The 22906-nt window shown below is 32.4% G+C and overlaps 4 protein-coding genes across 7 annotated transcripts; 2 read left to right on the top strand and 2 right to left on the bottom strand.

The window, feature by feature from the left end:
- The first annotated feature begins 473 nt into the window (after positions 1-473).
- Positions 474-3326, top strand: LOC135831410 (CDK5 and ABL1 enzyme substrate 1). The gene is made up of 10 exons (XM_065343864.1): positions 474-751; positions 907-1025; positions 1107-1281; positions 1356-1485; positions 1555-1679; positions 1810-1889; positions 1964-2088; positions 2167-2273; positions 2351-2555; positions 2631-3326. Exons 1-10 carry the CDS (start codon positions 474-476, stop codon positions 2769-2771), a joined length of 1485 nt encoding a protein of 494 aa, XP_065199936.1. The 3' UTR covers positions 2772-3326.
- A 556-nt stretch (positions 3327-3882) lies between these two features.
- On the bottom strand, positions 3883-10270 carry LOC135831407 (uncharacterized). The gene is made up of 3 exons (XM_065343858.1): positions 9762-10270; positions 7862-9116; positions 3883-4163 (listed from the first exon to the last, which is right to left on the bottom strand). Exons 1-2 carry the CDS (start codon positions 9874-9876, stop codon positions 7891-7893), a joined length of 1341 nt encoding a protein of 446 aa, XP_065199930.1. The 5' UTR covers positions 9877-10270; the 3' UTR covers positions 3883-4163; positions 7862-7890.
- A 207-nt stretch (positions 10271-10477) lies between these two features.
- Positions 10478-21803, top strand: UGP (UDP-glucose pyrophosphorylase). 3 transcript variants are annotated; one of them, XM_065343856.1, is made up of 10 exons: positions 10478-10775; positions 13650-13892; positions 16127-16309; positions 16997-17202; positions 17288-17363; positions 17676-17816; positions 18733-19009; positions 19087-19250; positions 19325-19429; positions 19522-21803. In XM_065343856.1, exons 1-10 carry the CDS (start codon positions 10740-10742, stop codon positions 19627-19629), a joined length of 1539 nt encoding a protein of 512 aa, XP_065199928.1. In that variant the 5' UTR covers positions 10478-10739; the 3' UTR covers positions 19630-21803. The 3 variants fall into 3 exon arrangements, with proteins under 3 accessions (XP_065199928.1, XP_065199929.1, XP_065199927.1); XM_065343857.1 differs by lacking the exon at positions 10478-10775 and adding an exon at positions 11871-12021; XM_065343855.1 differs by lacking the exon at positions 10478-10775 and adding an exon at positions 12942-13187.
- Positions 19814-22608, bottom strand: LOC135831405 (zinc finger protein OZF-like). 2 transcript variants are annotated; one of them, XM_065343853.1, is made up of 4 exons: positions 22231-22608; positions 21947-22047; positions 20391-21803; positions 19814-20308 (listed from the first exon to the last, which is right to left on the bottom strand). In XM_065343853.1, exons 2-4 carry the CDS (start codon positions 22034-22036, stop codon positions 20168-20170), a joined length of 1644 nt encoding a protein of 547 aa, XP_065199925.1. In that variant the 5' UTR covers positions 22037-22047; positions 22231-22608; the 3' UTR covers positions 19814-20167. The 2 variants fall into 2 exon arrangements, with proteins under 2 accessions (XP_065199925.1, XP_065199926.1); XM_065343854.1 differs by lacking the exon at positions 22231-22608 and having other exon boundaries at positions 21947-22222.
- Between the last annotated feature and the right edge of the window lie 298 nt (positions 22609-22906).

The raw sequence follows: 22906 nt of genomic DNA, 5'->3' as shown, positions 1-22906 counted from the left end.
TAAATTATTGAGATGGAAGACCAAACTTGATCTTTGATCCCAAGTGATCCAGAATTAAATCAAATTCAGACGGCGAGAAATCAACTCTTGTTTGGAGTCGAAGAAATTGATAACAAGTTCTTATCAAAACCTTTCTGGGTGTTTCTCTATTCAGCCAACATTGAACATTTCGCAGAAAATGAAAATTTTGCGAGTTTTCCGAAAGCTCGAAGCTCGACTTTTTGGGACGTTCGTGATAATAGCGAATTTTTTCTTGTTTATAAAAGGTTATCGTCGATTGTGAAAAGTGATAACATTTCAATTAAAAATCAAATCAGTGGAAAAATTGCAAGTATTTTCAACCATCACTTTACAGCCATAATTTCGAAGTGTGTGGCGAATTGTTGTACAATTTGAGTGTTCTTTCTTTCTTATCGTACCTTCATATCTAGTTCGAGTTTAGATTCCTGATTAATCTATAATCAAATTTCGAGATGTCTCGTGCTTCTAAAAAACCTGCATCAAAACGTCGAACCGCTGCGCTCAACTTTTTAACTAGCATATCATTGGATGGCGGTGCATCACAAAAACATAAATGCTCGGATTTCATTTCGCGAACAGATGGTGAGAAAGGAGAATGGCAAAACAACTATTCAATAAGAAACAGTAGCAATATGAAAATGAATAATGAAAATGTTATCGAAGAAGTTGCTTCCTCAAAATTTTTTGATTTGGAATTTACTAAACCTTCGTACACACCGTTCAGAGAGAGGTTTTTATATTTTTCCTTCTTTTTGTGCTATTTATCGTATTTTAATTTGAATCGTCTGACGTATCATTGTATTTTTAATCGCATTTTTGTTGAATAATAGAGCATAACCAATATTCGGTCTGTCTGTAAAGAAATATTTCACTTATTTTTTGCAGAAGTAATACTGGAAATAGTGATTTTGGCAAGCAGAGAGATTTCAAACAGAAAAAAATCTCAGGAGTTGAAGAAATCCTACCTCCATTATCATTCAGTAGTACAGAAAGTATTGCATCGGGTAAGAACTCAACGATATGATGTTTCATGCTTGTCTAAGTTATCGAAGGTGTATTCAAAAATGAAAATTTTCATCTTACAGGAAGTGGAAAACTGAGAAGCGATTTTGATCCCAGATTGTATAAACTGAAAGAAATAAAAGTTGCCAATATTAATAACCTGAGGTGCTGCAAAAACGAACGTATTATGCTGCTGTCGCCCGCAACAAAAACTCCATTTTACGTTTTTTCATTTCTGCCTTACAAAAAAATCAAAAGGTAGTTGTACTGATGAACCATAAAAATTTGTAATTTGTTTTTCATCGCGCTTGAATGTACTATTTTATTTTTAGCAAAGGAGAAACCAAAAAGGAAACTACCGGCAGACGCAGAAATCTGTCTGGATCTCGCCCTCTATCTTCTTTTATCGATACTTTGGATCCATTTCTTCTTCTTGGTCTGGAAAAATATCAAGACGAACAAGTTAGATGTTCATTTAATCTCCAAAATTTGAAATTTTCGTTATTCCACGTGCATTTTTTTTTTCAATAGATGATTTCATATAAACAATTACTCAATCCTTCATCATCGTCTTCTCACGAACCAAAAGAAATTGCTAGTCAAGAAATTACCGAAATGGTTCAAGACCATTCCTCAAAAAATTACCACATTTCGCGGTAAGTTGAAAATATCTTTATTGTATTTTTATTACGATTTTCGATTATGGAGTTAATGTAACCTCGAGTATTTAGATTTAAAAAACAATGATGAGATTTTCAATGCGCTTATTTTATGTTCCTGTTTTAGGTGCATGTCTGTTGATTTAGGTGTCTCGACGAAATTTCACCCAGTAACTTCATCGTCTCCTCCTTTTTCAGAATATAGAGGTAAATACTGAAGCTCATTATAACATATATTTTGTAATTATTTCCTTAATTTAAGCCTATTTCATTTCACTTAGCAAATGACTGGGAAGAATTCGGTTATGGAAGCTCCTGCCAACCTCCTTACTCGCCTTTCTTATTAGATGATCCTGAACTGATGTCCGGGAAACACAGAACAGTTTTGACTTTTCCATCTTATAGAGTAAATAATATGCGTTACCTATTTTCACTTTTAAAGATGGAATTCCGTAAAATCAGACTTTTCTTTTTTTTTTTAAAGGCATCTGTAATTGATTACGTTAGACGATCTGAACTAAAAAAGGAATTGAATGAAAAATTCAAGGAGAAATTTCCTCAGATACAACTTACATTGAGTAAATTACGAAGGTAATTTGATACCTACTTGAATTTCGTATGTAGGTTAAAATTAGTTCGTTCGTTTTCTAATATTTTTCTATTTCCAGTTTAAAAAGAGAGATGAAAAAAATTGGCAAAACAGAAGGTTGTATCAATTTGTTGACAGTTGCTCAAGCTTACGTTTACTTTGAGAAACTGATTTTGCGTAATGTTATTCATAAAGCAAACAGAAAACTTTGTGCTGCGGTTTGTTTACTATTATCAGCTAAGATGAACGATACTAAAGGAAATGCACTGAAATTACTTTTTGAGGTGATGTCTATTTCATTAATGAGTTAGGTATTTCCTTGTATCCTTTGTTAATCAATTGTACTAAAATGTTCGCAGAAATTGGAATCTGTCTTTCGTATAAATCGTAAAGATCTCTTAGCTTTAGAATTCGCCGTTGTTGTTGCATTGGAATTTAGTCTACATGTTCCTACCTGGGAAGTGCTACCTCATTACCAAAGGTTAATGTATGAATCCTGAAATTCGGAATTCAGAAACAAAATACGTCTTAATTTCGAAAGAAATGCGTTTTTGTTCTAGTCTCTTCAAGTCTCAATCTCATAATGACTGTATATTTTTAGTATGGTTTTAGTTACCTACTTGAATTTTAAAGTAATTTTTGTTGTCTTTATTTAAAATTATTGTTCATTGTACAGTTGAAGTGAAACATATTTTATTCAGTATTTTATTTTTACTACACAGCTGGTAATCGAAATATGGCCTCTACAGAGAAAGTAAGATTAAAAAATAGATTAGCATTGTCGCGTGTGATTTTTTCCCCATCGAATTACTGTATAATTCAACTCGATAGGTAATTTAATTATTTTACGTAATTGTTGGAATTTGATTATTGTTTGTGTCGTGTAGGTATGTATTGAACTGTTAATTCCGGTATTTAATAATTATTTTATCATATTATTTCATAATAACATCTTTTGATCTTTTTGAAGTTTTTTTTTCATTGTTTGATTTTTTATGTAACTTTGATTTCAACTTAATTTTTGGTGTAATTACTTATAAATAATTTTGTGAGTTGTTCTGTTTCTGTCATTTCAATTTTCAATTTATTCAACAGGTACCTTGGTAGGTAGAGGTACATATTTTTTTTTATAATTACGATTTCCATTAAAAAGTAAAAAAATGTTGCAAATTCTCGAATTCGATTGCCTTTTTGGAACGCTGACAATGACTTATATTTTTTGGCGAATTTTAAAAAAATGCTAATTACGATGAAATAAAATAACAATAACATGGAGTTCACTGTTCTGTTCAATTCAATGTTGGTTTGGTTGCAATTAGGGATAATAATAATAAATTAAATTTCTAGAAACTTATATTTTGGAAACTGGGGGAAACTTCACAAAAAGCTATTGGAAATTTATGTTTCTTCAAACAAAATGTGAGGCAGTCCACATTAGTGCTTGATTGATTTAGATTGGTTTTGGACTTTTGATTCATCAACTTTTTGCTTTTCAAATTTTTCAAAGCCACTGTTCTAATTGGGAAAAGGGTCTCGAGGATAAAGGCCTTTCTCTTCGAAATCGGAATGCAAAAAAGCCGGTAGTATAAGAAAATAAGTAAACCATACAGCTCGGCTGTCATAAAACGAATATATTGTAATAAGAAATGATCGACTACAATCGGACATGTTTCATAGAAATCGATATAAGTAACTATCGATATAATAATCGATTAATATCAGTATGTGTGACGACATCGATAATCGCTCCTTCTAATACTCCCTCCTCGGCACACATAATGATGATGAAAAATAAAGTATAAAACTATCAGCTGCTCGTATCAGGTCAAAACTTTTTTCAATATATATTCGTGGAATTGGAATCGTATCAAAACAACGTTAATCCCAATGGCCTGAAACAATTAAACATGATTTAGATACAAGTTAAAAATAAGATTAAAAATGCAGACTATCTAATATCTTTATCTTTATTAATTTTAATTAATCAGTTCTTTTACTAAGAACTGTCGGAACGAAGCAAACTTCTGATCTGGAAGCGCTTTTGTAAAGATATCGGCGATTTGATCGTTGGTATTTCGCCATTCAATTTTTAATCTTTTATTTTTAATCTCTAGTCTGACATAGTGATAGCATAATTTCACTATGTGTTTAAAACTCTGTGAGTCATCATTTTTTGCAAGCCGTATTGCAGACAAGTTATCTTCGTATAAGACTGGAATAATTTCTAATCTTATCATACGTTTGCATATCTCGTTCAAATAAACAATTTCGCGACAGGCTAGACTCATAGCAATAAATTCTGCTTCGGCAGATGAAAGAGCAACATGATTAGCTCTTTTTGTCCGCCAACTGATGAGATCACCAAATACCTTGATTGCATAGCCACTGGTTGATCTACCTTCATTATCGTTAGTGCCTAAAGAAGCATCGGCATAACATTCTATTTCATTATTTTCTTTAAATTTTCCAGTATAACTGAGCCCAAAATTTCTAGTTCCTTTAATATACCTAAATACATGTTTCACCCTAGTCCAATCATCATCATTATAATTGCTCTGCTTACGACTCAATGTATTTACTGCATACATTAAATCAGGTCTTGTACCATTTGCCAAATAAAGAAGACTACCTATAGCCTCACGATAAGGTATAGGTATTTCAATAAATTCACTTTGAGCAATTTTTTCGTTTTTGCTCTTTTTTTCAGCTTCATTTGTTCTCATTGGAATTTTGGTAGGTTTACATTCGCTCATATTAAACCTGTGTAAAATTGTGTCAATATAATGAGATTGACTTAAATTTAAAATTTTATTTTTCCTATCTCTTTTAATATCAATACCTAGAAACCTCTTTGGTTCCCCTAGATCTTTCATTTCAAATTCAGTATTTAATTGTCTTTTCGTTTCTAAGATTTTATCCTTACAGTTCCCTATGATCAAAATGTCATCTACATAAAGTAATAAAATGACAAATTTGTCCTTTTTTCTCCAGATAAAAAGACATGACTGAAATGGGTATACAGTAAATCCCATTTTAAGCATAAAATTCCTAAATCTTTCATACCACCTACGAGGACTTACTTTCAAACCATATAACGCCTTTTTTAACTTACAAACTTTAACCTTACGAGTTTGATCATCACATTTAACCCCTTCAGGTATTTCCATATAAATATTCTTTTCAAGAGTTCCGTTCAAAAACGCTGTTTTTACATCCATTTGCTCAAGATCAAGGTCAAATTTATTAGCTAGGCATAATAGAAGTCTAACATCACTAATTCGTGAAACTGGTGAATAAGTTTCAGTTAAATCATATTTATTTTTATCAGCATAACCTAAAGCTACTAATCTACTTTTAAATATTTTTCCCCCATCAGATTCTCTTTTAATCCTATTTACCCACCTAGATTTTATTATTTTAGTTCCTTTTGGTAGGCTGTTCCTATCTACCAAATCCCAAGTTTCATTTTTCTCAAGTGATTTCAGTTCACTCTCAATTGCAATTTTCCATTTTTCTTTGTCAGAACTATTCATAGCCTCAAGATAAGTTTCTGGCTCAATTTCATCGGATGCATCACTCAAATGCATTGCATAATTTTGTTCAATTTCCTCACACTTCAAAGTAAATTCATCTTCGTCATCACAGCTTTCAGAAATTGCATTTTTGAGACAGTCTATGGTTTCTTTTGAGGTTGGATCAACGCGGACTGAGTTGAGATCTTGAGTGGATGATGGAGTAGTTAGCTCCACAGAGGAATGTATGATCTCAGCTCCATTTCTCCCTCCTGCGCGTTCGTTCCAACTAATTTCCCTCAACGATCCAGTTTGTGAAGCAGTTTGCATTTTTAGTTTGAAATTTTCATCAATAAAATCACCATATACTCGCGATTCAATACATTCAATGTGTTTAGTTTTAATTATTTCATTCGTTTGAGGAATAAAAACAGAATAACCTGTGTCATTACAGCCAATTAAAAAACCTACTTTACCTCGTTCCTGAAACTTTGGTTTATTTTTGTTGGCTAGATCAAGAGCAACAGTTAGGCAACCAAAACGACGTACATATTTCAGGTTTGGTTTTCTATTATAAATAAGTTCATATGGAGTTTTGAATTTTGTTGAGACTTTAGGGGTCCGATTATAAATATGTATCATGTAGGTAAGTGCATAGTTCCAGAACAAAGTTGGCATTTTTGCACTGAATAATAAAGCTCTTACTTTCTCTTGAATTTCCCTATTCAGACGTTCAGCAGTTGAATTATGTTCAGGAGTGTAAGTATTTACTCTATCAGGTTCAATTTTTTCTTCCCCTAAAGTTCGTTTCATCATAGGAGTGAGGTATTTAGTACCATTATCAATTCTTAACATACCAATTTTTACGCCTACTCCTAAAATACTTCTCATAGATCTTAAAAATTGATTGAAGGCAAAATGAACTGTAGTTTTATCAATCAACGAGTATGCACAAGCAAATCTAGAAAAATCATCAATGAATGTGACAATATACCTTGAGTTTGAACCATAGGCAGTAGGGTTGATCGGACCCATAAGATCTGAATGTACCAGGGTCAATGGCACAGACCTCCTTAACCTTGTCGTTTTGCAAGGTGATTTTGTTAATTTTGCTCGTTTACATTCCAGACAATCAGAAATTTCATCCACGAATTTCACGTTTTTCAAACATGGAATTACCTTAGATGCAATTTCCAAGTAAGTTTTTGAAGCATGATTTAATCGGAGATGCCAAAGTAAACCTACCCTACTTTTCAAACTAATAATTTGTTTTTGATCTAGATCATACAAATCTTTTAAATTCATTTCACATTCATTTTCAAGATAATGTCTAAGTGTACTATTACAGTCAATATTATTAAAATTTACATTCTCAATAATTTCTTCTTTTTCAAAATTTTGATTTTCAATTTGGGGTGTTTCATTTTTTTCTGGGTCATTTTGGGTAATTATTTCATCATTTTTAACATTTTTAGAGGGTTCTTTCGTGGGAGATTTATTATAAGAATGTTCCGAACCGGAAGGTTGATCTCTCCCTCCTAATCTGATCTTTTTAGCTATTTTATCACCTTGATCTAAAATTGGTCTTTTTCTATAATAGGAATGATCAGAATTGCTCCCTCCCTTTCCATTAGTGAGAAAAATTTCATCACAATCACGATCAGTTTTGTAAATTTTGAAATCAAGATGCCAAAATTTTCCATCAAATTTTCCAGTTTTTATAATTTTTCCATTTTTATCAAAAATAATCAAGCCATTTTTATTCAAAGTAACAGACAAATCTTTTTGAACTAACTTTTTCAGAGAAAATAAATTTGCTGAGGCATTTTCAGAGAAGAAAACATTTTTCAAATTCCCTACCTTATTTGTTCCCTCATTTAGAAACGTAATATCACCTTTATATTCTATAATTACGTCAGCACACTCAGATTTATTTGCACTACCCAGTCTCTTTACATTTTCTAATCTAATTATATTACTCAATTTTGATTTATTATTAATCAGATGTTCAGTCGCGCCTGAATCGGCAATAAATCTAACCATATCATTATTAATTTGATCAAAAATTAAAATCTTACTTTCAACATCCGGTTCCTTCTCTTGATCATCAACGTAGAAAAGGTAGTACTCCTCTTCTCCAACATTTACAGTTTTCAGCTCCTACCAGATTCGCTTGACCCTTGACTTCGGATTTCTTTTTCAAAATTGGCCGCAGTTTTGGGTTTTTGGGTGGAGGTGGTGCACTTTTGGAGTTGACAGTGACAGCTCTCTTATTTTTGTGAGGGCACGAGACGCTAATATGATCGGTTAGCCTAAAGCAGTTGTAACACCATTTCTTTTCACCATTTTTACAGTTGTGACGTTGGTGACCCCTCATTCCGCAATTGGTGCACAGACAGTTCGAGTTCTGATTCGAATTAGGAGATGCTCGATTTTTCGCATTTTGGTCACTTTTGGTCCAGTGAAACCTGTCGTTCTTCATCTTTCCCCCGCCAGCCCCCTGCTGTCGTTGCGAAAACGCAAAAGCTGCATCGGAGTGCGTTTCCTTCTCCTTCAGAGTGTTATTTTGTTGCTCATCGCTCAAAAAATACGTTTTCATCTCAAGAAAAGTCATACCTTTACCATCATTCAACATTTGTTTGGCAGCCTCTCTAGTCTGGAGATGTTGGCTGCTGGTACCGATCGCTAACATTAAAATCCTTTTCTTTTCAATATCAGTAACAGTCTCCTTCTCAGTAGTTGCAGAACCAGGAGTATTGACCACAGCATCGTCTATCTGTTTAACCAAATTCTCAAACCTAACCATGAATTCCGGAGCAGTCTCCTCACCAACCCTATACTTGATCGAGTATAACTGTTCCCATAAGGTGGTTGTAGTCAACACACCTTTTGGGGCCCTATTAGAATCAAGTTTTTGAAGCGCAGCTTCGACAGTATTTTCTCCTTGAATCATTCGATGATGAGTTTCGTCCAGACGATCAATCAAAGCACGAAGAGCCGCAGCTTCATCGGCTTCTCTCTCATCCTTCGTTTTCTTTTGTTTTATTAGTTTGTCAATCAAATATTGCGCTCCTTGCGCCTTCAATTCAAAAAGAAAACGTGATTTCCAAAGATCATAGTTAGTATTTTTGGTCAAGACACTACCAGAAGTTGGAGTATTAAATTTTAAAAAGGATCTTGTATGACGATCGCGATTTTCAGTAGAGGAAGGCATATTTTTTAAATTGTCTTTCATGGATTCGAATTCTGCCTTAATTGAAGCAAGTTCATCTCGGAAGTCAGTTAAGATGGTAAAGACAAGTTCGTTCGATAGTGGAGGTGAATCCTCAGTACCTAATAAAATAAAATCAAACATTGTGTTACTTTTATTATTTTTTTTTAAAATTTTAATTCAATTTTATTCTCTTCTATTTTAGAAAAAAAATCAACTGAGAAATTTTTCATCAAAAAAATAGCTGCTCACTCGAAATTTTGTTCAAAAAATTCACCTGATCACTTGAATTTGTTCAAAAAAAATTCGTTCACGTAAGAAAAAAACAGATTTTGTTCTAAAAAAATTCAAAAAAAAATTCAGTTTATCAAACTTTATTCCAATAAGGAAAAAAAATCACGAAAATGTCAAAAAAGTCTAAAAAGAGAGTTCAATTTTTAAAAAAATTAATAATCCACATTCAGATGATCAGAATATACAATTTACGTGAGTATAAAAATTCTCTTCAGTTTCAATATTCAATTTCAGTGAAGGGTCTCGCTAAAAAATACCTATCAACTGAAATTGTCACTCAAATTTAATAATAATTAATCAACTTCAAATTTCTCAAAAAAAATTTTTCAAAAAATAAATTCTGGTGCACGTCACCCAGGGGTATTAGGAATTTAAACAAAATTAAATTGTTCGAGATCCGAATATTCATATAAATTCAATAAATTCTAAAAAATATTGATCATTAGGTACCAATTATTATAATTATTACAGACCATTCTGAACATTGTTCCGGCTCGTTTCCCCATTTAATGGCTGTGATTGTTCACCAGATTGATCTCCTTGTTCTCCGCCTTGATCATTAGAACCGTTAATCTGATCTCGTTCCATTTTAATATAAAAAATCGGTCACACGATCAAAAAATTCGAAAAATTAATTTTTATTAAAAAAATTAAAAAGTTGAATATTCAATTCGATCAAAATCGATTTTAGTGCACTTTTTTTTTCAATTTAATTTTTTCGAAAACGCGACGAATGTATATAAAATATCACGAATGGAATTAATCCTTATTAACTACGCTCTGCTACCATATAAGAAAATAAGTAAACCATACAGCTCGGCTGTCATAAAACGAATATATTGTAATAAGAAATGATCGACTACAATCGGACATGTTTCATAGAAATCGATATAAGTAACTATCGATATAATAATCGATTAATATCAGTATGTGTGACGACATCGATAATCGCTCCTTCTAATAGGTAGCCGTACTGCCGTAGCGTAGCCCTACCCCTCCTCACCTCGTCAAACATTTTATGACTTGACGAATGAGGGAGAGGGCCGAGGGAGTGAGAAGTGAGGAAAAGTGACGATTATTTTGCTATCTAGAGTTGTAAATGAGAAGTTGTGAACTAAAAAAAATCAAGGTTGAAACTATTTCATTGGGTGGTTATGGTTTGTTTGTGATTATTGCATTGCTGATTGCAAATTTTTGTGTGTTGAGTGTGTTGCTTTGCTCCTATTTCTGGAATAATTATTCATTCGTTTTATAATATTTTATGGCGTGTATTTCGTTTTTAGTTAAGTCGAATTGAAGAGTAATCAACTCGTCATTTCTACCACTTCTTGGTTGAGTTAAAAAAGCACAGTTTGGAAAGTACAGCTTACTTTTGGGCTGTAACATTTTGGTGATAAACCAACGTTGTCATCGAATTCATTTCACTGAAGATACGGCACCCGGTAGTCGGTATGCCCGATAATAGATTTTTAACAAGGTGCAAAGAGGTAATTGAAATTGAACTTTTTCAGTATCTACTTACATATGTACATTGTTTCAATATTTTCTATCGTGATAAGAATCCATATGTCTGCAATCTTGAGTGCTCTCTCCACTTCAATAAAATGCAGATTGGACGGCATCTCTATTCTCCAAACATATAACAATAAGTAATTATTTCTAGCAGAAGAAAACTTAAAAGTTCTATACGTGGTATCTCTATGCGAAAGTCCGTGAATATTAAAGAAATTGATAACATCTTGCATTCGAGAACTTCGAATTGTGCGAATGTCTCTGTTATTTTTATCCCACAAATTTGGCGATATCTTGTTCCACTAATTAGAAGTTTTAAAAGAATTCAGGGGATCAAAATATGAAGAAAATTTTCAAGGTGATGTTCAAGATAAAAGAAATGCAGTCAATGAACCTGTTGAACTAAAAAGTAAATTAATTGCTATCGTATTGTAATCAGACGTGTCGATAATTGACCGAAAAACATTTCCATGGAGCATACCTTATGAGTTCATAAGGCTCGCCATCATAATAAAGGGTTTTCTTTATCAAATACTCATAATATAATTCGAACTTCGAAGATATTTCTAGAAACAAATATCATTCTGTATTACAAAAGCAATTGCTATACCAAGAGAGTAAATAAAATCATATAAGCACTTTCTATATCTTTTTATAAGATAAGATAAACGATCAAAAAATTATATTATTACAGTACAGAATTAATTCATTACGCCTTCTTATCCTTCTCTTGTTTATTTTCATTTTCAATTTTTTCCTCAAACTTTCTATTTGTGTTGAATTAATTCTAAGTATAATTTCATAGCATCACTTGTAGCTCAAAAATTTGAGAATTTGACCACTCAAGAGAATGTGTAAATTGTAAAATTCCTCATTTATTGCGTCTATATTATTCTCTCGATTTTTCGTACAATATTTTAAAAAATTCGAGGTGGCTGTAAAAAAAGTAAAAAAATAAATAGTAAAATGAGTTTGTTTATTGCGATGAGGTATTATTCTCAATTCGATCATTTCTGGCAACATTTTCCTTGGGAGAAAAAAACGTTGGCATTATTTCAATATTTGTTTGTCTATAAGATCACTTTTACTTCGTTTGTGTAGTCATAGTCGGTCAGTTCATCTTACTTTTGGAAAATTTTATTTTATCGTGTTGGAAGAGTAGTTATTGATTTGTGTAGCTTCCTGTCCTTTGATCAGTGAAAACTTATGCATTCTTCGTCCGTAAGTTGATTAATAACCTTACGATCATTTTCGTATTCAATGTGTTCTAAATTAATTATTATATTGGCTTCATACAATGTATGTCTATGTACATTATATCCTGTATTAATTTTTGAATGCTGATTAAGAATGCATTTTGTGGTACACGGACGCGCCAGCGATTATTATATTTCGACTAGTTATTGTCAGATGAAGGTTATTTGTATTCAATTATTTGATGATCTCTGAAGTATTATGTAACTAATCAAATACGTCCTCGTAAAAAATATGGCGGGTTTTTAATAAAACGTAATTTTCAATTTACCGTCTATATGTATGCTTAAGTAGGTACCTATATTTATTATAATTTTTCGCCTGCTAAGTAGCTCAAGAATTCATAGATCAGTATTGGATTCAAATATTTAACACTCTCCCATTGAATATAAATTCATCTTTCATATTTTCAATGCAGAGTTACAACTGTTAACTTTGTTCAAACCTGTATATGAATCGATGATTCGTGAATATGTGCTTGATAGGCATTAGGCATGTCTCAGTTTTCCATACTTCGAGAACAATACAATAAAAACTGTATCAGTTGTAGTGTGTGAGTACAGCTTCAATCATACCTAAATAGGTATGTGATTGAAGAATCGATGAAATACACGTTATTTTTTTAATTTTTAATCAACAAGTTGATAATGTCTGTCTCTGTAGGTCTGTAGGCCTACTTACCTTATGACTTTTCATGACTTAAAACAAGCTGGTCTGACAAATGTTGACAGAATTTTGTCAGTTTTTTATTTTTAATTTATTATTTTGTTGTATTATAACGTCATGATTTATACGCGGTTAGTGCCGCTTTTCGTTGAAAAACCGACGGGAATTTTATCTTTCGTCAGTAGTGATAAAATTGAGAGAGGGGAGCTGTTACGATTATTCGTCAGTTACAGTATCGTGTGTGCTTTCGTATACTTTGCGTTAATAATTTCCTTCGATTCGATTCTCAAGTTTAGTTCTTTTTCGAGCTTTCCAGTCTAACGTTGAATAAGTTCTCGTTTCGGTATCGCTTCACTGAGTATGTTTGTTTTTTGAAAATGGTCGCGTCAAGTGTTAATAATTCGGTGCTGACTAACCAAGGTTATTCAGGTGTTAATATCACTAATGGATCATCAACTTCGCAAAATGTACGTTTTTAAAATTAGTATTTTTTTCTCCCATATTTTATAAATTTGAAAAAAAATATATCTTGCAATTTTTTTAATTTTTTACCTGTTGTTTGTCGATAAGGTAAATAGGCTCCCTGTCCGATTACAAGCACCTATCTGATACTTTACCCTACCAACCCTACCACATTAGAAAAAAAAAACGTGTTTGTGTTTGTTTTTTTTACATGTTACCTACTATTGTTTCCAAAAAAAAATTCATACGTAATTCTCGATTTTTAATATTTAAATGTAACGCTGCGTCAACTTTTTTTTATCGTATATGTATACATACTTTCATGAGTTTCATGATTCTTTACGATGTACGTATTTGCATAGGTATTACATACGTCACTAGTCATAACTACAAAATGTTTATCGTAATTTCATAGCACATGAGTATTTTGAACACTGTCATAATCTCTCTTTAAATTTATTTTACAGAAAAGCTGTTCTCACAGCGAGAGAGCTTCGTCGGAAACCAGAGAATTCAAAGATCTCACCAAACGCGATGCTCTCAACCATTTGAGAGCTGATGTCGAAAAACTCATCTCTACCGTACCTGAAGATCAAACCGAAGCAGCTAAAAAGAATTTCGCCGGCTTTATTACCTACTACGAACAATTTCTAAAAGGAGATGGAGCTGTTGTCGATTGGAATAAAATTGAAAAACTACCCGAAGATGCGGTAAGCCCCTGTAATGCTCACTACATTGTTGATTTTTGTTTTTTTCCCTTATCAGCTTTATTGTTTAAAACATATTTATCGGCGTTTTTAATTATATTGCTTTTACGGCGTTGTTATTCACGCTACTTGAAAATGATGAAGGTTAACAAGAAATAACACGCGTTGAGACATGTTTACATTACGTTTATTGTCAAGTTGCTTGCTGCTTGGCTCTTCAGAAATACGTTGACCAAGTAAATAGTTGAACGTAACAAGTTTGACCAGAACTATGTGTTTATCGAGTTAAACACCATCCGTATATAGGGGTTTCTCGAGTAATTTCCGATAGGAAATGAAGATGTTGAAAGGATTATGCGAAGGTTACGATAAAAATAACCAAATTTTGTTTCAATTCCGTACTATTTTTTCATCTAATCGGTTTCATTTCCTCATTTTAATGTCGTCATGGAGAATTGGAACTTTTGTTTCCAAAATGCTTTTTGATTATTTTTGTATGTTTTATTCTTATTCGTTTTGACTCGACAACTGTTTATTTTTCTATCTTATCAACGTGATGATTTCCATTCTACCAGTAGTCACAAATTCATTGATAAACTTCGAATAACCTTCGTGTAATTACTTCATGGGTATCGCCTAATTTACGAGGAAAAAAAGAGAAAAAATTACCCGAGCTATATTCAAAGTTCGATGTGAGAAAAAGTATTCGCGAATAGAATCATTAATTAATTTTTATTTGTTTTGCGTCGTTCAGAAACAACTACTGTGTCTTTTACGTAGAACGAAATTCTTACATCTCATCTCATGTAACGCAGCTAAAATCAATTGTACGTTTGGTTTTCTTTATTTTTATTCAGGTTGATAATACCTACGTAGGTACGAATTCATTCAAGCGTTTAAACTTCGTATTAATACTCCACAAATATTTTTTCAAAGTTTTTGAAGGTTAGGTTATTTTTGTTTAGGTGTGTAGAGTTTTGTCATTAAGTAAACTCCTTTTTTTTTTTTGCGCAATATATTGATTGGTGATTACACAAAAATAAATAAGCAACGTATTTGAACTGGTTGGTTTAGAATAAAAAACACAAACCAAAAAAAAATCAAAATGAAATTATGTTGTATTGCGTTTTTATTGCAATTATTACCTATTGCCTTAAAGGTACATACATATTTGCGAACGTAGGTACATCGAAATGATATTTAATTAGTTCTCTGTTGCAAAGTTTGAGTTTACTGCGATGGTGTTTTGGAAAAGGTTAGATAGATGAATTTTTTTATCTTGATTTTTATCAAAATATTTGCAGCGATAATTTATTCAAGATCATTTTCAAAATAGATTTCTGTCTAGTTTCTTACGGTACTAAACGAACTGGAACTGCAGTTATTTTGTCGAAGAGGTACATGATTGAAACAAGATGTTAATCTGTGTTGATTAGATATGTATTCGAAAAGCGATATGTTTTGAAGTTTTGAATATTTTCCTTGTAAACTTATCGAAATTTTATCAAAGCATCGATTGCTTGCAATTGTTGAATTACAGTTAATTGGTATAATTATCTGATTGTGAATAAGAAATTTAATGAAGTGGCATTTTTTTTTGCATTTGTGTTGATTTGGCTTATCTTTCACGCTTTGGGGGTTCATTCAATTTCCTACATTTCGAGCCTTATTTGTTGATTCTGAAAATTTAGCTATGCCTATCCTATCTTTTTTCTTGGAAAACATGAGTAAATTTCGACTTCAAAAATTGAAAAGTCGAAGTCGAAATTGTCATGTAGTTTGTGCAGTTTTAGGTTGCTTGCGAAAAATTCATGCTTCGTGATGTTTTCATGGAAAATTATTTTAATTACATATTTCCACAGAATCTGCGATATCGTCATTCGATTTCGAAAGAAATCCCATTACCTATCTTCCTCGGAGAATTGTAATTTTTTATGTGTATCGGTGAAAATATAGATGGGTACGTTTAAAAGCACAAAACAACGCGTATAAAGAAAAAATGCAATAAATCATTATGCTAATTTGGTGTTTATGTACTGGCACCTATTTTAAGATTTACGAGCAAATTTAATTTCGTCGAATTCGTATTTTACACGTTTGCCTTCTTTGATCACAATTCTCTATTTACCAAGAAAATTTCCTTGTGTTACTATAAGATTTCTCTTTGAACTATTTTTAAATAATGGTATGTTTTTACGCATGTAATTGAACGTCTATTTACGTATATTTATTTTCAGGTTATCGATTATTGTTCTCTGAATGCGCCGAGTAAAGATAAAATCAAATCTATTTTGAATAAACTGGTGGTAGTAAAACTGAATGGAGGTCTTGGTACGTCGATGGGTATGAATGGTCCAAAGTCCACGGTTGCTGTTCGTGATGAGTTAACTTTTCTAGATCTTACCGTACAACAAATTGAGGTAAGATTTATAAATTACTGGCGAGTAATCTTTCAACTTGGAAAATATGACGTATTATTTTCACTATTTGCTTTGATAATATCGAGTATTTGCAAAAAATATCGAGCACTAGGTACTTATAATGCTTATTTTGTAAAAAATTCCATTTCGTAGATGTTTTTGTGTTTTAAAAAATCTTTTATGGTGACGATTCTGCTGAATTGTTATTGTACATTGTTGAGAACTATATAATTTTATTGTTGTTTGAAAGTGAAGGATTCGTGGTTTTTCATTGGGGGAATAGGTTTATTTCAGAATTCGTAAAAGGTACAAAGACAGATAAGATAATGTATCGACTTTTCTTGAGGAGTAATTTTCTGTTTTTTTATTTCGAATATTCAATTTCAAAATTGATTATGGTCAAATACATCAAAAAGGGTGCTAGGAACCTACTGCTAACCCTACTACCTACTCTGATGAAATTAGGTCACAAGTATCAAATTCCTTTGATAAAAAATTCGTTAGCTCCATCATTATTTCAACAATATTAGCATCGTGGTTTCCAATCAATTAATTGTAGTATTTTTAAACATTATTCGATAATTAGATAAATTGCTGTATTGTGCTATAATATATTCTACCTTGATTTTTTATGCGTGATATTCAATATTACCAATTCCAAGTATTTACAATGTGTTTACGTTGCAGCATTTAAACAAGAAATATGGTTCCAACGTTCCCCTAGTTTTAATGAATTCGTTTAATACGGACGAAGAAATTCATAAAGTGATCAAAAAATATAATGGACTTAATATACAAATATACACCTTCAATCAAAGCTGGTACCCTCGTATTTGTAAAGAAACTTTGTTACCTATTGCAACTGATTGCGACATTGATTCCGATAAAGAAGCGTAAGTGATGATTTATTTACACATATTCGAGTAAATTAATCATCGTTTCGAGTACTGTAGCACCTGCATAATGTTGTTTTTTCAGATGGTATCCCCCAGGACACGGAGATTTTTATGCTAGCTTCAATAATTCCGGTTTATTAGATAGATTTATCCAAGAGGTAATAATTAGCTAATTACTCGAGATTTGAAATCAGCGAGACAAATAATTTCAGATTTTTGAAAAAAGTCAAGCTTAACCTTGAAAAATATCACTCGACGTTATTATTTTTACTACCAAAACTTTCCTTCAGACGAGGTTACTGAAAAAAAAGAATAACTAATTAATCGTGCATCTTATGTAACAAGTAATAGAAATGATAACGTATCACGAGTAAAATTTGATAATTTAGACGCGTCAAAAACACTTGAATTTCAAGATAATGTAAATTTTTTTGCAAAATATTTTATTTCAATGATATGATTTATTTCAGGGTTTCGAGTACTGTTTTATATCCAACATCGATAACTTAGGAGCTACCGTTGATATAAATATTTTAGAATTATTGGTGAACTCATCGCCTACGAAAGAGATTGTGATTGAATTGACCGAAAAAACCAGAGCTGATGTCAAGGTTTGTATTTATGTATTCTAAAGAATGTTTGATCAATAGACTACGTTTTGGGTGATTTTTTGAGAGGGGGTCGGTGGGGGGAGCGTGGAACAAAATTGAAACCCGATGAAGAACATAGCTACAAAAAGGAGAGAAGAAAAGATGAAAAGTGTGTACAGAATTACGGCGCCTCGGGCGAATCTCAGGGGATGTGACGAGGGCAAAATCACTTTTTTTTTAAGGAAAAAAAAGCGAAAACTTGTTCAATTTTTGAGCACGTTGTATAAGTACTTTTTGATTTCCTTTCGATCGATTCCTATTTTGATTTTTGTACGATTTTCGTTTTCCTAATAATTCTATTTTTGAAAATTTGATCGATGTGAATTTTAGGCTTCAGAGTTTTAGAACAAGATATTCCACACTCGATTCTCTTGAATCCGATGTCCAATTATACGAAAATCCCAAATTTGAGCAAATTGTATAGAAATTGATTCGATTGAGACGTGCTTGATTTGAATGAAGGCAAGGGGAATCAAAAAAAAAAAATATCTGATCTCCCTAAAATGGATCAATTCCGGTTGTTCGGCATGGTTCAGAAAAAAAATCGGACTAGAAAAAAGGCAAAAGTTACAGTCTGAATTTTTCTGTTGGGAAAGAAATTCTTTCCACCTTATTGAAAATAATTATTGAACATTTTCCGTCATTAAAAGCGATTACCTACATTTCAACATTGGAAATACGAACTTGAGCTACCTCTTGTTTCTTTGTTTAATTCGGCCTTTATTTGACCCTTTTTTTGTGTGAGTGTGAGATATCCTTGCGATGAAATTGTCAGTTTTATGTTTTTGTCGAAGTAATTGAAAAAGAAAAGTAAACATTAATTAGTGAACGTATGTCAATATTGAATTTAGCTAATGCGAAATTTGTTACTTTCTAGGGAGGTACTATTATTCGATACGAAGATAAATTACGTCTATTAGAATTGATACAAGTGCCCAAAGAACACATAGAAGATTTCAAATCGGTCAAGTATTTCAAATATTTCAACACGAATAACATATGGATCAATTTGTCTGCCATGAAGAAGAAAGTTGACGAAGGTTTAATCGATTTAGAAGTGATGGTGAACCCCAAAACGACTTTGAATAATATCAACGTTATTCAATTAGAAACTGCAGTTGGTGCTGCGATGAAATCTTTCAATGGTAGCTTGGGTGAGTACCGAGTAGACGTCAATCTGATAATCAGTTCTGAATAATCAAAAAATATTAATTCGATGGTTTTTTTGCAGGCATCAACGTTCCTAGAAGCAGATTTTTGCCGGTGAAAAAAACTCAAGATTTATTATTGGTTATGAGTAATTTGTACGTGTTGAAAAACGCCTTTTTAACTATGAGTCCACAACGTGCGTTCCCCACAACACCTGTTGTCAAGTTAGGGGATCATTTTTCCAAGGTAAGATTCGATTTCGATTCTGATCTGATTTTTTCTACTTAAAACCCTTCTCTTACCTTAAATTAACTTTACAGATCAAAGATTTCTTCAAAAGGTTCAAAAAGATTCCCGATATTATCGAATTGGATCATCTTACAGTATCTGGAGACGTTACGTTTGGAAAAGGCGTTTCATTGAGAGTGAGTTAATTTTCATAAAGGAAAATATCGTGAGTCACGATTATTCACCAACAAATTATGAATTTTGTGTTTGTTTTTTTTTTCAATTTTAGGGAACTGTGATTGTCATCGCTAATCATGGAGAGAGGATCGATATCCCCGATGGTGCCGTTTTGGAAAATAAAATTGTATCGGGAAATTTGAGAATTTTAGAGCATTGATAGAGATATGATATATGGTTTTTAGCATCTGCCTTCATTTGATGAATTCTTGATCATTTTCAACTTCTAAAATAGTCTTTTTCAAGTTATTCGACCCAACACCCAGCACTCCCAGCAGCTATATTGAAAAAGACAATAAAATTTGTATCATCGATTGCGATATTATTTGCTTTTTTGAAGAAAGTTTTTGGAGATAAGAGTTACCATTTAACCAACAATTCGTAGTACTTTCATTGTATTCCAGATACGTGTTATTTGTAATAGCTTTCATATTATGTTTATTGAATTGTTACCTTTCTATTTATTGTTTATTAATTTATGAAACCGTTTTTATCAAAAATATTTAAAGTTGTAGTCTGATTGAGGCATTTTTTTTCTCAAATAAATTAAATTATATTTTACAACTTTTTTCAAAAGAAGGTATTTACAAAAATACAAAATAAATTAACTACCGAATTAGTACATATTTTCACGGTGAATTCGACTATTTAATTGACGATTGATTAAAATCCTTATTGAATACGATGTTCAAGTTTTGCTAACTCACGCCAGGTTCGTTCTTGATTAAAATAATTTTTTCTTTTCCATCGTCAGCGAGAAATACTTCATCTTCAGCGGTCACTTCATCGACATGGCCTTCCGATTCCATTTTAATTTGTGGAATTAACAGTGTGTCAGTCTAGGGAAGAAAAACAGCGAGTTAGTATCTCTCGAATTTTCGACCTATGTCGCAATATTGGTACAGAAAATACGACACTTACCGGAAAATCATCAGTCTCGTTGCCCATCGATGAACCTGGTACTCCAAAATTACTCGTGGAACCACCGTCGTTCATTTTTTTCACTTCGTAAGAATGCAGCAATGATTTAAAACGTGTTTTTAAACTGCAAATAAATTGTTCGGTTTTCTTGGGCGCGTGAATTAACATGTGAGATTCCAACGATGCAGCTTTGTAAAATGTTTTATCGCATTGAGTGCAATTGTGTGTAGTTGGATTTTCGTTTTCTATGGGTTTTCGATTTTGAGGATGAATTAACGCATGCCGTAAGAGGGTTTTCTTCAATTTGAATCTTCTGTCGCAACGAATACAAGCGTAAGGCTTGTTTTTCATGTGAACTCGCAGATGAGGTATCAACGTATCATTTGTAGCGAACGATTTGCCACATGTTGGACATTTATACGGTCTTTCTTTATCGTGAAGCTTTCGGTGCTTGATCAAGGTAGCCTGGCGGATGAAACTTTTATCGCAGCAGTCACAAACGTAAGGATTTTCCCCGAGATGTTTCCTCACGTGAGTGATTAGGGTTTTCTTTTCCATGAACGATATTTTACAATACGGGCAAGGAAATGGAGCGTTGGTTGTGTGCTGGAGTTCATGAACAATCAAATTTGATTGAAGAGAAAAAGCTCTAAAACAAAATTTACAGGTGAAGGTTTCTTCAGCGTGTAATCGTTCGTGTACCGTTAGACTGCTCTGATGAACGAATGTTTTTTGACAAAATTTACAGGCGAGTCGAACTTGATTTCGATGCACGATGACATGACGTATTATGTGTTTCTTTCTGAAAAATGTTTTACCGCAATCGTGACACGTATATGATTTTTCGACTAAATGTATTTTATTATGCTTCGTCAGAAGTTGTTCGTTTTCGAAAGCTAAATTACATTCAAAACAAGCAAACGTTATTGGTTTATCTTCGTGCGTTTTTATATGACGATTTAGATTCCCGCGCGTGAAAAAATACCTTCGACAGATCGCACAGTAAAATTTGCTTTTTTCTGCAAGATGCTGCTGTTCGTGATTTACTAAATGAGGCTGACTGTCGAAAACTTCGTTACAAATGACGCAAAAATATTTTTTCGGATGGGTCGAAGCGTGCTTTTTCAGGCTGGTTTCATCGTTGAAAATTAATTTGCAAACTTCACAAACCAATTTCTTAGGGGGTTCTTTTTTGATTCCGCTGTTCTGAGGAGACTCCAATAGTTTTTTGAAATTGTTTCTCATTAGTTTCACAATGGAATTCAGTTCCGGCATTTTACACATGTTGATATCGAATTCATCATTCTCCAGCTTATTTTCTTCTGAAGTGGGTATAATAACATCGTCATCTGTTTCCTCGAGCTCAGATCTGAGAAATATTTCATTTGCCAAGGATTCCTCGTCGGGGCATTGCTAGAAAATTGAAACAAAATGAAGGATGGTCGCTAAATTACTAAATAATAAAATTGAGAAAACATTGCAAGAGAATAAGGCTTTCTTACAATATTATCATGATGAGAAATTTAAACATAATATGATAGGTGGATAAAACTTACAAGAAATATGCTCGTTGTTTCAAGAATTGGAGCAGAATCGGAATGAATAGTATTTTCTTCCTGCGCGAATTCAGACGTGTCTAAAGACATGTTTAATGATGCTGCGACAAATTTAAAAAAATTGTAAATAATAAATGGATGGATTAGATAATATTTACAATATTATATGCTCCATTGGACTTTGTTCCTTGCAATCATATTATCAAGTACATACAGCGTAGAAGAAACTATACAATTTTTTCAAATAATTAAAAAATCATCTATGTTATCAGTAGATAACTCACTCTTTGTTATCCAAAAAATTCAAAACAATTTATGTTCTGCACGAAGTCGTTGCACAAATTTTCACGTCAAGCGATTGAATACCTAATTCAAATTGAGAACGTTTCTCTGGATCGAATTTCAAAAAATTCTCAATCCAAATTTTTCCAAATGTGAAACCCTTCGAGACATTGAAAAAAATTTTGATGATAAAAAAATTTTCGTAATCAGTCGGCCTTTTTCGACATGGTCCGGCCTGTTGCTTTTTTGCCTTCGTTTTCATTTGATGCCACTTCATCATCAACCGTCATTCACCAATCAGAAACCAGGAAAACGTGGAAAACGGATGGTCATGGTCATTGGTCAGAGATCTGGGAAGGTAAAGTAAAGTTCGGAAAAGGAAACAAAGTATATTTTTTTATTTTTTTAAAAATTTTTGTTCATTACTTCATTGTCATTGTCATTGATTTTAAAAATGAAATAAAGACAAGTTTAAAGTTTGAGTTTGTTAATGAAATTGAAAACTTTGAATAATCATTTAATCATGCAACATGCAACTAAATTTTTATTTTCTTATTGATCTGATCTGCTGATCAGTGATCATTACTCAATTAGCATCACCGAGATAATTTTCATTTCTAGCAGAAAAGTCTAATTAGTTCTAGCCTATTCCAACTCTCAGACAGTGGGGCTGATTGG

The sequence above is a fragment of the Planococcus citri genome, chromosome 1 (assembly GCF_950023065.1).
Source record: "Planococcus citri chromosome 1, ihPlaCitr1.1, whole genome shotgun sequence".
Lineage (NCBI taxonomy): Eukaryota > Metazoa > Arthropoda > Insecta > Hemiptera > Pseudococcidae > Planococcus > Planococcus citri.
The sequence above is the reverse complement of the archived record's forward strand: the minus strand, read 5'-3'. Positions and strand labels throughout refer to the sequence as shown.